The 14,060-nt window shown below is 62.6% G+C and overlaps 1 protein-coding gene across 3 annotated transcripts in view; it reads right to left on the reverse strand.

The window, feature by feature from the left end:
* Positions 1–3,438: 3,438 nt before the first annotated feature.
* FAM222A (family with sequence similarity 222 member A) overlaps positions 3,439–14,060 on the reverse strand; it is a 54,361-nt gene continuing 43,739 nt past the window's right edge. For all 3 annotated transcript variants that reach the window (XM_045791476.2, XM_087857257.1, XM_045791477.2), the window contains one exon: positions 3,439–6,035. In XM_045791476.2, the coding sequence (XP_045647432.2) occupies positions 4,756–6,035 (1,280 nt within the window). In that variant the 3' untranslated portion in view covers positions 3,439–4,755. The remainder of the gene's footprint in view (positions 6,036–14,060) is intronic.

A 14,060-nucleotide genomic window follows, 5' to 3' on the forward strand; every position in this document is an offset into this window, starting at 1 on the left:
AGTAAATAGGCTGCTCAGAGAGGGGTGTTCACTTGCCAAAGGCCACATGCTCGTGAGGGGCAGTGTCAGGACTGAGACCAGGTCTATCTTCAACCGCTAGGCCCCACTGTCCTGGGACTGCCACGGGACTCGTTTGGCCTGTCAACCTGGGGACCTCCCAGGCCTTCAGAGGCCACCACCTCCTTTGACAGATTTGGAATTGAGGCTCGGAGAGGCCACACAAGTCCCCCCTGGGTCATACACGGAGTCAACGATATAGTGAGGCCAGTTTTCCTGCCTCCTCTCCTCCCACTACCACTCTTAGGGAGCTGGCCATGGTGATTTAAATAGAAATCCTTGGGGCGCCTGGGCGGCTCAAGCAGGTTAAGCGGCTGCCTTCAGCTCAGGTCTTGATCTCGGGGTCCTGGAATACAGCCCCTTGTCCGGCTCCCTGCTCAGCGGGGAGCCTGCTTCTCCCGCTCCCTCTGCCACTCCCCTCGCGCTCACGCTCTCTCAAATTGTTAAATAAAATTAAAAAAAAAAAAAGGATGGCCTCACAGGCCCCCATGGGGATGTGCACCTGTGCTCCATGGGGATGTGCACCTGTGTCTTGTTGCGTGGTTAGGAGGGGACTAGACCACTGGGCCCCCTGGCTGGGCCCCACCTTCCAGCCCGCACAGGGGGCCGCTGGGGGCCACAAGGGCCCTTGATGGCAGCGCGGGCTGCGCAGGCGCAGTGCGGCAGGGCGGGACGGGTGCACGTGGAACCCACGTGGGGGCGGGGTCCCGCCCAGCTGCAAGCCGGAGCGTAGGCTCAAAGTGGAAGTCGCTGGCTGTTGCCAGACAAGTTCAGGGGGTGAACGTGTCTGCTCCCCCTCTCCAGGAGTGGGGAGGTGCTCTAAAGGTCGGCATTTGTGTCTGGAAGCACAGAGCCACCCTGGAAAGGTGAGTGTCCCCCGGAACCGGCCCCTCCGCTCAAATGTTTGCCCAAGCATTCACGCCTGTTTGGGGCGTCCTGATGTCTGTGTACGATGGGGTGAATATCTTCTCGCAGTTGTTAATGACGGTAGGTGTCACGTAGTGGCGGTTACGTGGCAGCCACGGGTGGCGACCATGTGGGACAGCTCAGCTCTGGGGGTGTGAGCCCAAGGCCCCTAAAGGGAGAGGAGCCCAGCGTCCCCACGGCCGACCTGGAGAAAGGCTCGCGGCTCTGCTCGAGGTGGGGGGCAGACAGATGCCAGATTCTCCCTCTCTGCCCCTTCCCACAGCGCGGAGTCCTGCCCCCGGGAGCGCGGGACCCCAGGCTGGACGTATGCGCTGGAGCCCAACGGGCCATATTTGGGGCTTGGTGGTAGCTGTGTGTTCTCTGCGAAATGCAGCCGCTCCGAGGGCGGACTCTGAGTCAGACAGGCCCGGGTTCTGTTCCGGCTGCTTCTCCGTTCTCCACCCTCAGCTGACTTTGGCCGAAATGATAGCCCTTCTGGGGGCCTCACTGGCCTCACGTGCGCCGCGGGGACGTGCACCTGTGGCGTGTTGCGTGGTTAGGCGGGGACTAGATACCGTTTAGCGCCGAACCTGGGGACTGGTCTGCCTGTGGTGACTGCGGACGGTTGTAGCATGGATGGTTGTGTCGTTGTCACCCGCACCCCCCTCCAGTGAGGCAGGAAGTCCGAGGTGATTATGTAAATGCAGGGCAGCACGTAAACAGTGCTGGCTGGAGGGCCCGTTGAGATCAGCCAGCCCTGCTCCCAGGGAGGAGCCCGGCCAAGGCACCCGGGGAGCTGGTGTTAGGACAGGGCAGGAACCCCAGCTGGCCTGTCTGTGCCACGTGCTCCCACCGCCCTGCACGGAGACCTGCAGACCCAGACAGAGGGCAAGGTTTTCCCAGATCAGAGGCTGGTCCTCTGCCCAAATCTCCAAATGCGAGGGACCTGGCTTAGAGGGGGGCTCTAGTCTTGCCTTGTCAGCTCCCCTGATGCCCCAGTGTGGGTGGGCCTGGCCGCCAGGACATGGGGACCTAGGCTACCCAGAGACCATGTTGGTGCAGAGGTGGCCCCAGTGGTGGCCCCTGGGAACAGCCGAGCCACAGGCCTGTTTTTTTGAGCAGTCCTCAAACTGCTGCTCTGCCCCTCCCCCAGATTCCTGCCCTGTGCTTTTGCGCCCTCGAATTCCCTGTCTGGTTCAGGGTCACTCCAAGTAGCAAAGCCAGGATTCCAACCCGCTTCTAGTTCACGCCAGAGGCTGGGCCTCCTGGGCTGCCTGCCTCCAGGAGCTGCCTGGGGCACCGTGTGAGGGCTTTGGCTCTGAGTGAGGAGGCTGCGGGACGGGTCTGGGGTGTCTGGAGGCGGCCTGAGCCGGGGTGTGGGACCTGATGCCAGAACCTGGCTCCCTCTTACCCTCCTTGTGGCCGTTCTCAGGTTCTGTGTTCTCATCTGTAAAATGGGGATGATTTTGTCACACACCTGACGGGGCGGTGGTGAGGCTGTTTTGTGAGGTCAGAAAAGCGCTTCGTCAGCTGCTGCTTGCACACGACTTAGGTCCCTCCTGGCGGCCTTCCGTGTAGCGCTGACTTGGTCAGCTGGTCCCCCAGTACGACCCCTGGGCTGCTCCCCAGGGCGTGAGGGGTGCTGTGCTCAGTTCAGTGACCCAGTTCAGAGGGGCCTGGGTCCCGTCCTTGCACCCAGGTAGGGCTCTGTACATGGGCGGGGAGGCCTGCGTCAAACTGGGGGCTCTCCAGGTCCCCCCAGGCCAGATGGCTGGCTCCCCTGTGTGTGGGGGGGAGGCAGAGACAGGATGTGAAGAAGAGTCCACGCCGTGGGGTTCAGAGCACGATTTTTCAGACTTGCTGTGTGACCTTAGGCAGGTCGCTTCACATCTCTGAGCCTCGGTTTCTTCCAACACCCACTACTCCACCCACTACTCTGCAAGGATGTGGGGAGGCTCCAGGGAGACAGAGTATGTATGAGAACACCTGGCACACAGGAAGGGTGGTCTGCAGACCCCGCAGCACCCGGGCCAGGGGTACGTGTGTGCTGGGGCTGCCCCGCCGCTTTGGCCTGCCTGCGGCCGCACTGCCCCCCATGAAAGCTTGGAGTGTGCCAGGCACTGAGGAGAGGCTGGGAAGGAATACAGTGATGCAGGGGGGACACCATCCCCAGACCACCTCTGCACCATCCAAGGGAACGAGCCAGGGGCTCGGGCTCGGTTCCGCCTCAACCTCTCTGCACGCCGATCGCTGGCCGATCGTCAGCCTGTGTGATGCCGCGTAAGCGGGGTACACGACAGTGCCCACCTCTAAACAGCCGGAGAAGTAAATGGACCACGGAATGCCCAGCGCGGTGGGTGCCGGGAGGCTCCTGGCCTGCTTCCTCAGGGCTCCGCGCCCGGTCAGCAGGGGAGGAGACAGCCCGTGTTACCCCTGAGGGAGGGAGGGAAGAACAAAAGCAGAGCTACAAAGCAATTCCACAGCTGAGACACCATCTGTGTTTTCCTTCTTTTTTTTTCTCTTCGTTTTTAAAACAATATAGTGCAGACTGCACTTCTCACAGTAGAATATAATGGTCAATTTTAGTATAAAAAAAAAACATTCTCAGAGATTTGTAAATGCACTTAGTGCTTGAACAGGCCTTGGAGAGATACAGTACCGCTTCCGGAGTGCCAGAGGGGCCAGGGCTCGGGGGATTCGGGCCTTGGGGACGTAATGGGGGCGGGGGGATCCCTGCCTGCCCCCCCCCCCAGCCTTCATGGTGCACGGCAGGCCTTGGAGGGCAGCTTGCAGGAAAGGATTTGGATTGGGTCTCCCAACTAAAACCAGTAGGTTGCCTCCTCGCTGGCTCCTAGGAAAACCCCTGAAGAAGGCAGGGTAGGGTCCCTCTGACTGGTGTCTAAGATGGCAGGCCCACTGTTAGCCCCTGTGGTGCCTTTGTGCGAATGGGGAAAAGGGCGCCCCTTCCTCAAGATTCGGAAAATTGCCATAATAAATATACAAGTCCAGGATGCAAATGGTGTCTCCTTGGACGAGGTGCCCTTGTGCAGTGCACAGACTGTACAGCTGTGCCCAGCAGCCCTGTAAGATGCGGAGAGAAGGGGGAAGGTGGTAGTACAGGGTTTGGAAAGAGTGGGGGGTGGGGGTACAATTCTGTGTTGGGAAGGAATGGGAGGACGGGAAGGAGAACCTAGAGAAGGAGGGGAAGGAAGAGGAACAGGGGGGAGTGGTAGTCCTTGGAGCTTCTATTAGAGTGGTCTTCACCTGGATTGGCCAGTGGGGGACACCGTAGGCCCTGTGACTTCCTATACCCCTTCTCTGCTCCTTTCCCAGGAGACTGGGGAGCTCATGTGGGGAGGAGATGTCTGACCCCCGAGGGGCTGCTCTGACCCCACCCCGACTCTAGACCGTCACATTTCTTCCTGTATCCCACCCTGGCCTGAGCTCCTCTCCTGGGAAAGCCAGGAAGAACCATTCCTGTTTTAAAGTGGTTTCTCTCTCCCTGCCTCCACCAGCTTGGATGGAGAAGTGGTGGACGTCAGCGGCTGCCCTGGGCCCTCCCCGTGTCCTAGGGCAGCCGATGGCAGGGAGGGGCCACGGGGATCCAGGTTGCCCTGCTACTCCCCATCACGTGGCCGCATGGCAGCAGCCAGCCTGGCTTCCCTGTGGGCATCCGCGGGCACTCGGGCACAGGGCAAGGCCGGGAGCCCCTGGGCACCGCCCACCCTGTTCCGCGGCCTGCCTCCCCGCTCGGCGCCCTGTCCGTCGGTCCGTGCAGCCGCCGGGCAGGCCTTATCTGTAGACGGGCAGGCGGATGTGGGCGTGCTGGTGGTCGAGCAGCCGGGGCACCGCCACAGTCTCGTAGCCCTTGCCCAGCATCTGCTCCTTGATGCAGGGCGGCCGGATGTCGTTGATGAGGTACTCCAGCGATTGCAGGCTGCTGCTCAGCACCGCCGTGTTGCACACGCTCTTGCTGGGCAGGCCCGAGAGCGCCTCCACGGGGGGCCCCGCCAGCTCCCGGGCCGCCCCTGGCCCCAGCTCGGTGACTGCCACAGCCGCCGCCGGGTTGTAGCAATCGCTGGTGGGGGTCACCAGCACGCTGTTCCAGGGGGCGGCGAAGTACTGGCCCACGGTGAAGCCGGTGGGCAGCCCCATGCCGCAGGTGAGGGGTGACCCGCTGGCCCGCTCATACACCCGCCCCCCGCAGGCCTCGGGGGACTTGCTGGCCGCGGTGCTGCCGCTGTAGGCCCGCAGCGGCTGGGGGGGCGGTGGGGGCGGCTTCTGCGGCCACAGCAGGTAATCCAGGCCCCCGTCCGCATACCCTGCAGGCTTGGTGGCCCCCGCCAACGTCAAGGCCGCCGCGCTCCCCTGGCCCAGCTCGGCGCCTTTCCGGCAGTCGGGCAGGCCGGCGGCGGCCGAGTAGGCCATGCCGGGGAAGCTGGGCACGGGGCCGTGCTTGGCCGGGCTGGGGTGCGGACCGGCTACGGCCTGGCAGGCAGCGGGCACGGCGCCCGGGGCCCGGCACTGCTGGTTGAGCTGGTAGAGGAGGCTGTGGATGGAGGGCAGGTTGGAAGGCGGCAGGGGCAGGCCGCGGCCAGGCAGGGGGATGGCGGCGGCGGCGGTGGCGGCGGCCGCGGGCAGGCCGGGTGGCGGGGCAGGTGCCTCGGGGGGCTTGGGGTAGGCCAGGGGCCCCAGAGTGCTGGGCACCGGGTAGGGCGCGATGCCCACCTGCACGGCAGCCGGCGACAGCTTGGTCCGCTTGCCCTCGGCGCTCTTGAGCACGCTCTTGGCGGGCCCGGCGGGTGCGGCGGCGCCGGAGGAGGACACGGCGGCCTTGACGACGGCCAGCAGGCCCTGGTAGCCGGCGGCGTGCTGCGGGTAGGGGCTGTAGCGCTGGCCGCTCGTGTCATAGCCGTTGACGGTGCGGCCGAGGTGCTTGTGCTGGGGCACCCGGATGTTGGTGGGGAAGATCTTGATGGACAGCGGGCTGTTGGCCACCTTCTCGGCGTAGGCGTCCAGCTCGGCCGGGCTTGGGTAGCGGGACGAATGCATGGAGCTGGCCGCCGTCTCGCCTGCGGGGACAAGCCAGAGAGGAAAGCATGGGTGAGAGATGCCCCCGTGACCCGGGGAGCCCTGGAGGCCACAGCCCCGCCGCCCCCAGTGGGGCTCACTCTGCGCCTCCCTCTGTCGGTTCCCCATCCATCCCCTTGCTTCTCCAGTTTGCTCCTTCCAGGCGCCGAAGCTCTGGATCTGGTGTAAAGTATGGGAAGGAAACGACGCATTTCGTAAGCTGAACTTGCACAGACGGCACGTGCTCCTGTACCACTCGTGTGCCCAGGCGACGGGGCACTGCCAGTCCCCCGGAGTCCCCTGCGCCCCCACCCATGTGAACAACTGTCCTGATGGCAGTGTCCGTACAGGCGGGATGGAATCCTGCCATGCGTCCCCATCCGCATCGGCCTCTGCCACTTAAGGTGGCTTGTGGGATTTCCCCGGGGGCTGTGGTTCGTGTGTGGGACGCGCCATCACAAGGTCCTCATCCTTGCTACTGTTGATGGCCTTGGAGCCGAGACACTTAGCACCACGCGTCCTCATGTGCACGTTATCCAGTGATTTCTGTTGGGACCATGCCCAGCAGGGGGATTCGGGGCAGGTGAATACACAGCTTTAGGAGAAAACACTCACAGTTTGCCAAAGAGACCGTGCCGGGCTCAACCGCCCCCGCAGAGCACAGGGGTTCCGGGGGCTCCACACCCTCAGTGAATGCTTGGTGTCACCTGTCTTAACGCCACACCTCTGGGGGGCCACTCCTCCTATTTCCTCACTATCTTCTTTGTGCCTCCCTTTCCTCATCTGTAAAATGGGACAATGATGACCTGCCGACCTGTACGGGATGGTTAAGTGTGCTGCCCTGTGAACGGAGCACAAGGCCTGGAACGGGGGACGCGCTGCAGGCAGGAGCTGCCCTGTTGGCTTCCACTGGCTGCTCACACGCCCGTGATCAGTCAAGGTGAGGAGGGAGTTTACCCACCCCGGCTGCCCAGCCCCTCCCCGAGTCTGCCTGTCACCTGCAAGGCCGGGGTGGTAACCACTGCCTTTTCCGCACGCTGTCAGCATGGGGCTGCAGGGTGCACTTTGTGTGACAGGCTGACTGTCCTACTTTTGATGGCACCACTGGCCCCTTCCATGGGGGGGGTGGGCTGCTGGTGGGTGACCCCCTTCTCCCATCCAAAGCCCCTCCCTGGACCTGAGACATTCCTCAGTGCTGCCCAGGACCCCCCCTGGGTGGGGAAGGGAGGAGGGGCCTCTATGAGATAGTTGGGAAGACCCCGAGCTCTAGAACTGGCTGGCTGGGTAGAATCCTGTCTGGTTGTGGGGCTTTGTGGCTCTGGGCAAATGGCTGGCCTGGCTGAGCCTGTTTCCCCCCCTGTGGAATGGGGATCGTGACTGTGCCAGTCCTGCAGCATGGCCTGGACGGATGGCTGTGCCAAGGGGCTGGTGGAGGGTGTGAGGCACATGGTGGGTGCCGGGAGGGGGTGACCTCTCTGGGCCCTGGGGCAAGGGGACCCCTCAAGGTCTCCATAGCACACTGCCTTCCTCCTGCCCTATGAGCACCCCCCCCGGCCCACCAGTGACTCTCTCTGGGGGGACCTGAGAATGAGGCTTCCCCACTCCGAGGCTCTGTTTCCTCATCTGTAAAATGGGAGTGATGCTGCTGGGGACACGGCCTCCCAGGGCGGCTGCGAGTTCTGATGAGCTGCGGGCGGTGGGGTGCAGTAGCAGAAGCAGGTGCCCTACAAGGGACTGGTAGTACCCTCCCCATCTGCCTGGGACAAGGGCCTTCCTGGCGAGGAAGCGGCAGGGGCTCAGGCCGCCCTTCCTTCTGACCAGCACAGGTGGGCCTGGCATGGTGGCTGGGGTGGAGTGCTGACCCCACTACCTTCCTCAGGCCCCCTCCCCATCCGTTGGAAGGCCTCACCCCACAGCCCACCCTTCCAGAGCCTCACCCCCGCCCAATCCCCTTGTTGGGCTCACAGCCAATCTGAGCAAGCTATGTGCTGTGACGGGGAGGCACAGGCATCTTGGGATGCAGGGGGGGCCTCACTCAGCCAGCCTTCGGAAAGCAAGACTGCTTTCTAGAAGAAAGAGCATCCCAGTTAAGGCAATGTTGAAAGAGGTGAGGAGAGAGCAGAGAAACATATTTCAGGCAGAAGAAACAGCACAGGCAAAGGTCCAGAGGTGAGGATGCCTGTCCCGAGTGGGAACTGTTCATAATCCAGAATGAGAGCAGAAGCCCAGGGCAGACCATCAGGAGACAGCGGCGGCCTGGGGCGGGGGTGGGGGCGGGGGTGGGGCGTCAGGCTGGTGCAGAGGGGCCTCTTCACTGTAAGGCAGCGGTTCTTCCCCCTGCCCCCGCCCCTGGAGGGCACACTGGCCAGCCGGGTGAGGTATTTGGTCCTCACACTTGGGCTGGGGAAGCGTCCGCCCCAGCTACTGGTGTGCAGTGGGTAGTGGGCCAGGCACGCCACGGGAGGTCCCACAGTGCACGACGGCCTCCTCCGCAGATCTGCATGTTGGAGAAGCCCTGCCCCAGACCATCGGCAGCCCTGCCAGGTTTCAGGGAGGGGAGGGGTGGGGACAGGCACGCCTGTTAGAAAGGACATTCCCCTCTGCGCTGAGGTGCGGGGATGTGCTCTGACCTGGGCAGGGCAGCAGGGAGGGAAGAGGTAGGCAGCCCTCGGCATCCCAAGGAGACTGGGCCACTGCCCTCCATCCCTCGGTCCTAACCCGGGCCGGGCAGGTGGAGCTGACCCCTGGCAGGCCACAGACCTCCATCCTGACCCTGCCTGGGGCAGCCCTCTCCTAAGTGGCCTAAAATAAACTCGGTGTGGAGAATGGAAATGTCACTTTGGCCAACGGGGGAATCTTTCTCCGAGATTGGATTTAAACTACATTATACAAGCAATTTCATGGGCACTTAGCGCCGCTCGGAGAGTCCCGCAAAAAAGGGACCAGCTCTTCATTTACCAGCCATAAATCAGCAGTTGCTATAATGAGCACAAAAATGTCACTTTTATGCAATTTTACAGATGAACAAAACTGGTGAAATTAACTGTAGTAACCTACTATAGTCAGCAAAAGCGGCTGCCGGGGAAAAAAATTATATCTGTATGTATTTTTGTTCCTCTTAAACCCTCTTCCCAAGCAGGTTTCTGCCATTGTGGTGTGAAAACTCATTTGTCCTCACCATTATACTTTCATTTGGAGTTTATCTTGAGTATCCAATGAGCCACCAACTGTGAAAATGATTAAATCTACAAAATCTATCTAATGGATGGAATAAATTAGGTGTTTAAAACCTTTAAGAAAAAGAAGTGCTGGCGGGGGAAGAGTCCTGCCTGTTACTGGTTCCCATTCACCGAGGGGAGGAGCCCGTCTGGGCCCCGGCCGGTCAGCAGGGTTCCGTGAGGGTGGGTTGGGGCCTCCAGCATTTGTGGGAGCAATGGGGCCGCCCTTTGGCTGCTCTGATTACGGGCCAGGCTTTTCCCAACGTCTCGTTTGGAGCACCCGAGCGCTCTGGGAGCCGGGAGAGGGTCCCTGTTTTACAGAGGAGGAAGGAGACTGGTGGTGGCATTTGGCAGGCAGCCTCCCGGATCTGCCAGGCCCCCTCTGCGATCCTCCCCGCCCCCAGTACTCACCCTCAGGTGCAGTCTCCTCTGAGGCCAGGCAGGGCTGACCCATGGGACCTGTGAGGTCCTGAGGAGGAGAAGCAGTGTGACTGTCACTGGGATACTGGCGAAGCCCAGTGAGATGAACTGGGGTCTCCTGCCCACAGCCGTGTGAGGCGGCCTCCTGGAAGCAGGGCCTCCAGCCCCGGTCAAGCCTTCGGATGAGTGCGGCCCCAGCCAACACCCTGACTGCGGCCTCGGGGGAGACACAGAGCAGAGCTACCCAGCGAAGCCGCCCCTGAATCCCTGACTCACAGAAACCGTGAGAGAGAGTGCATGTCTATCCGTGTCTTAAGCCACTAAGTTTGGAAGCAACCGGTTCCCACCACTATAGGTAACTAGCACAGGCCCCGGCCCACAGACGTGAGTCCACGCAGCTGGGCGAGGCGCAGAGCTGAGCTGCGGACCCGGTCTGCCTGCCTTCCACGTCCCCTTCACTGCACCTGCATCCCAAGGGAGGGGCCTTACAGTCAGCCCAGAGGCCCAGAGAGGCGGGAGGTGAGCCACCAGAGGCCACAGGCCAGGCAACTGTCGCCCCCGCCCTGGGCCTGCTCCTGGAGCCCGCCGGCTGGCAGCCCGGGGACAGATCTCGCCTAGGCCTGTGCTCAGGACTCTTCAGTGTTGTGACTGCGAGTGCCGGGGTGGGGGGTGGTGTGGACCCGCCCCTGTAGGTCACCAGAGTCCCTTGTGTCAAACCTGGCCCGGCGGCAGTGCCACTGTGGCCCTGGGAGTCTACGTCTCCTACTCTCCCCCTTGTTCCTGAGGGGCTTTCCCCTGAGCCGCCCCAGGTGCCCCCAACCCAGCCTTTCCCGCCAGGGGACGGCAGCCGTGGCTTGGGGTGTCTGGCCACTCGGGCCAGCCTGGGCCCCGTCCTCTGGAGCTTGGTGAAGGCTCTAGACTCTCCCCTGGAGGGGGGATGGGCAGCCACCCGATCAGTGCAATTGCACAGGCTGCTGTGGTCGGTGTAATGACACAGGGCCTCGCAGGAGGGGCCGGCCGAGCCGGTGTCTGCGGGGGGCTGTGAGGCAGTGGTGAGGCTGGGGGGGCAGCGCTCACGGGGTCAGCCGAGCCAGTGTCTGCGGGGGGCTGTGAGGCAGTGGTGAGGCTGGGGGGGGCAGCGCTCACGGGGTCAGCCGAGCCGGTGTCTGCGGGGGGCTGTGAGGCAGTGGTGAGGCTGGGGGGGCAGCGCTCACGGGGTCAGCCGAGCCGGTGTCTGTGGGGGGGCTGTGAGGCAGTGGTGAGGCTGGGGGGGGCAGCACTCACGGGGTCAGCCAAGCCGGTGTCTGCGGGGGGCTGTGAGGCAGTGGTGAGGCTGGGGGGGCAGCGCTCACAGGGTCAGCCGAGCCGGTGTCTGCGGGGGGGCTGTGAGGCAGTGGTGAGGCCGGGGGTGGGCAGTGCTCGTGGGGTTAATGTGTGGCAGGTGAGGGGGGCCTGCTGGGGGACCCCAGGGCCTGTCTTCGATGCTACTCCCTCCCTGCCTTTCCTGATCCCTCCAGCTGGACTAGGGGACCCCCCTGGAGGTCCTCTCAGTGCTTGGCTGTGGTCACCATGGGCACCACAGCAGATACTGGTGGCCCTGGGCTTGTCCTCCTGCCCCACCAGACTCGGGCTCCCTGAGCTGGCCTGCTCACTGCCGTGTCCCCAGGTGTCTACGGGACACATAGCAGGTCTCCAGGAGTGTCTCACTGGATGAGTAGGCTGTGTCCGAAAGGGTCCATCCAGCCTGGGGGCCCCTGTTCGCTGCCAGTCAAGACGCTGGGCAGAGCGAGTCCCAGGAGGAGCTAAGCCAAGGAGACAGCCCCATGGAGAGCTACCTCTCGGAAGCCTCCCTCCAGCCCCGCGTCTAGATGTTTCCTGGGCCCTTGTCTATGCAGGCAGTTACAGGGCCTTGGAGAAGCAGCAGCAGAAGAGCAAACCAGAGTCCCTGCCCTCCCGGAGCTGACAGTCTAGCAGAGGCGACAGTCCTATATGCCACGTCAGGCAGCCACAGGCCCTGGGAACAAGGACAAAGCCCACGTGGTAGTTTTCAAAACCTGTCCACGAAATCTTTGGCACTCCTCCCACAAGTAGTGGAGGCCGATCTTCCTTCGCTCGAACGTGAAGGAACTCAGCGACTCCGTTCTTGGAAGGGGACCGTGGCAGGTGGGGCGCCGGGTGACCGTCTTGGCTGGGTGGTTACAGCAGCGTGGCTTTGCACGGAGGCCGAGGTGGCTCTGTGTCGGTCTGTCGGGGTGCCCATGCCTGGAACCCAGCCGTCGTGCTCTGGGAAGCCCAGGCCACATGGGGAGGCCACGGGTGGGTGTTTGAGTGGACCGCCGGCATCCACCACCTGATGTGTGGGGAAGCAAGCTTCTGGAAGATTCCAACCCCCAGCCTGGGTCTTCCTGACCCCGCTGCCGGTGGCAGCATCACGGAGCTGACACACCCTCCCCACCGGGCCCTGTCCGTGTTCCCGGGCATGCCAGATGGCTGTCGGAGGCCACCGAATCGGGGGTGTTTTGTTACACAAGCACAGTAAGCGAAGCGGCCCGGGGGCCGGGGAGTGACCCGGTGGAGGGGTGCCCAGCATGGACTCGGGGATCAGCGACAAAGGCATCTCTGATAATGTGGCCTTTGAGGGAAGGCTGCAAAGTGAGGGAGTGAGCCACGTGGCCGTCTAACAGAACAGTGGTCTCCGCAGGGGGACAGCAAGTGCCAAGGCCAAGGGGAATAGGCACGTCTGGGGAAGTCGCGTCAGCAGGGGAGGATCGTAGAAGGTGGACGGGGTCAGGCCCCGTGAGGCTCTGGACTCTTGCTCCGCAGTGGAGGGTGGGGACCAGACAAGGGACGTGACCTTCCTTGAGTTTTGATGGGACCCCCTCGGGCTACAGGGTAGAAAATAGGGCAGGAAAAGGGGCCTCACGAAGAAGTCCTGGGAGCAGCCTGTCCCCACGAGACAGGGTACCCAGCAGGTCCTCAGTAGAAATGTGATTTGCTGGGCATGAAAACTTGGGTTCTAGAAGGCTCTGACGAAGTGGGCAAGGGGACACAGTGCAGGTCTGGGAGAGAGGAGGTCACAGGGGCTGTACCCACGAGCCCTCAGTCTCTCTCCTTCCCTCTCGAATGGGGGTCAAGACAAGACTTGAAGAAAAAAGGCCCCAGATGCCAGCATGGCCCAGCCTGGTGAGGGGGGCATTTTATTTCTTCTTTGTGCTTTTCTGTAGTCACCAGGGGCTGGCCGTGACCGTGTATCGTGTTAGGGTGGGGGACAGGCGCCCGGCTCTCCTTTCTCCCAGGGCCCTGCCCTTGACGCCTGCGTCATGCAGTGGGCTTCAGAGCCGCCTCCTCTTCCCCTTGGCCTTGAGCAGCCAGAGCCCCTCCCTGGCTCCCCGCCCGGGCCCCCTCCCGTCAGGCTGCCTCTGCTCCCGAGCACAGAGGGCGGCTGGCAGCCTTTTGAGAAGGCATCATAGTGGGGGGGGGGTATGGGGAGGGAGAAGGGGGGCTGAGTCAGACATCTGGGTTCAGATCCCATCTCTGCCACACACTGTGTGGCTTCAGGCAGGCCGCTGCCCCTCTCTGAGCCTGTTTTCTCTTGTGTAAAATGGGGACGCGGCTGCTGGTCTTGGAGAGTTTTTATGAGGACCATAAAGGGGCCTGTCCTCGGGGTGCTATGATTGCTGGTGGTGATGAATTCACTACAAAGCCCCATCCACTGCTTCCAAGCCCCCAGGTTCGTCTCTGTAAAATCCTCCATTGAGCCCGTTTGTGTGAAATCTGAACCGTTCAGGCTGGCATTTGAGGCCCCAGCCATGACGGCAGCCCTCCTTCCCCACAGGCCCCTGGACACACCCGCAGTGTCCTCTGGGCCCCGTCTCACATGCCCACCACCACCCTTGGTTGCGCGTTGGTCTGGGCCAGGCCTGGTGCTGAACCCTTACAGCCCTGCCCTTCTGACGGCCTTGTGGCAGCCTGGGAAGTGGCCCTGGTTTCAGAAGAGGAAGGGAGACGTTCAGGGAACAGGGTGTCAAGTGTGGATCGCAAATGCGACTCCCTGCACGTCGTTGCTGAGTACTGGACGACAGAGGGCCTGGGAATGGGCCAGAAGGCCCAGGCGGGGCAGGTACTGAGGTGGGTGGGAGGCTGTGCCGGGCCCAGAGGTGCGCACCCCAGAAACCGTGCTCTGACACCACTCAGAGCAAACTGTGCACCTGCTGGGTGGGAGGTGGCCCGAGGACCACTAGTTCGAGACCTCTCAGGGCACAGAAAGGATTTGTGAGCCAGGTTCTGAGCCCCGTCATCTGTCCCCTGGGTACCCGCTCTTGGTCACTGAGCACCACGGACGCCGTGGCTCGGGACAGGTCTCTCCCCCTGATACTCTTCCCCTCGGTA

This window comes from Ursus americanus, chromosome 30, assembly GCF_024610735.1.
Source record: "Ursus americanus isolate L20-20 chromosome 30, mUrsAme1.1.p, whole genome shotgun sequence".
Classification (NCBI taxonomy): domain Eukaryota; kingdom Metazoa; phylum Chordata; class Mammalia; order Carnivora; family Ursidae; genus Ursus; species Ursus americanus.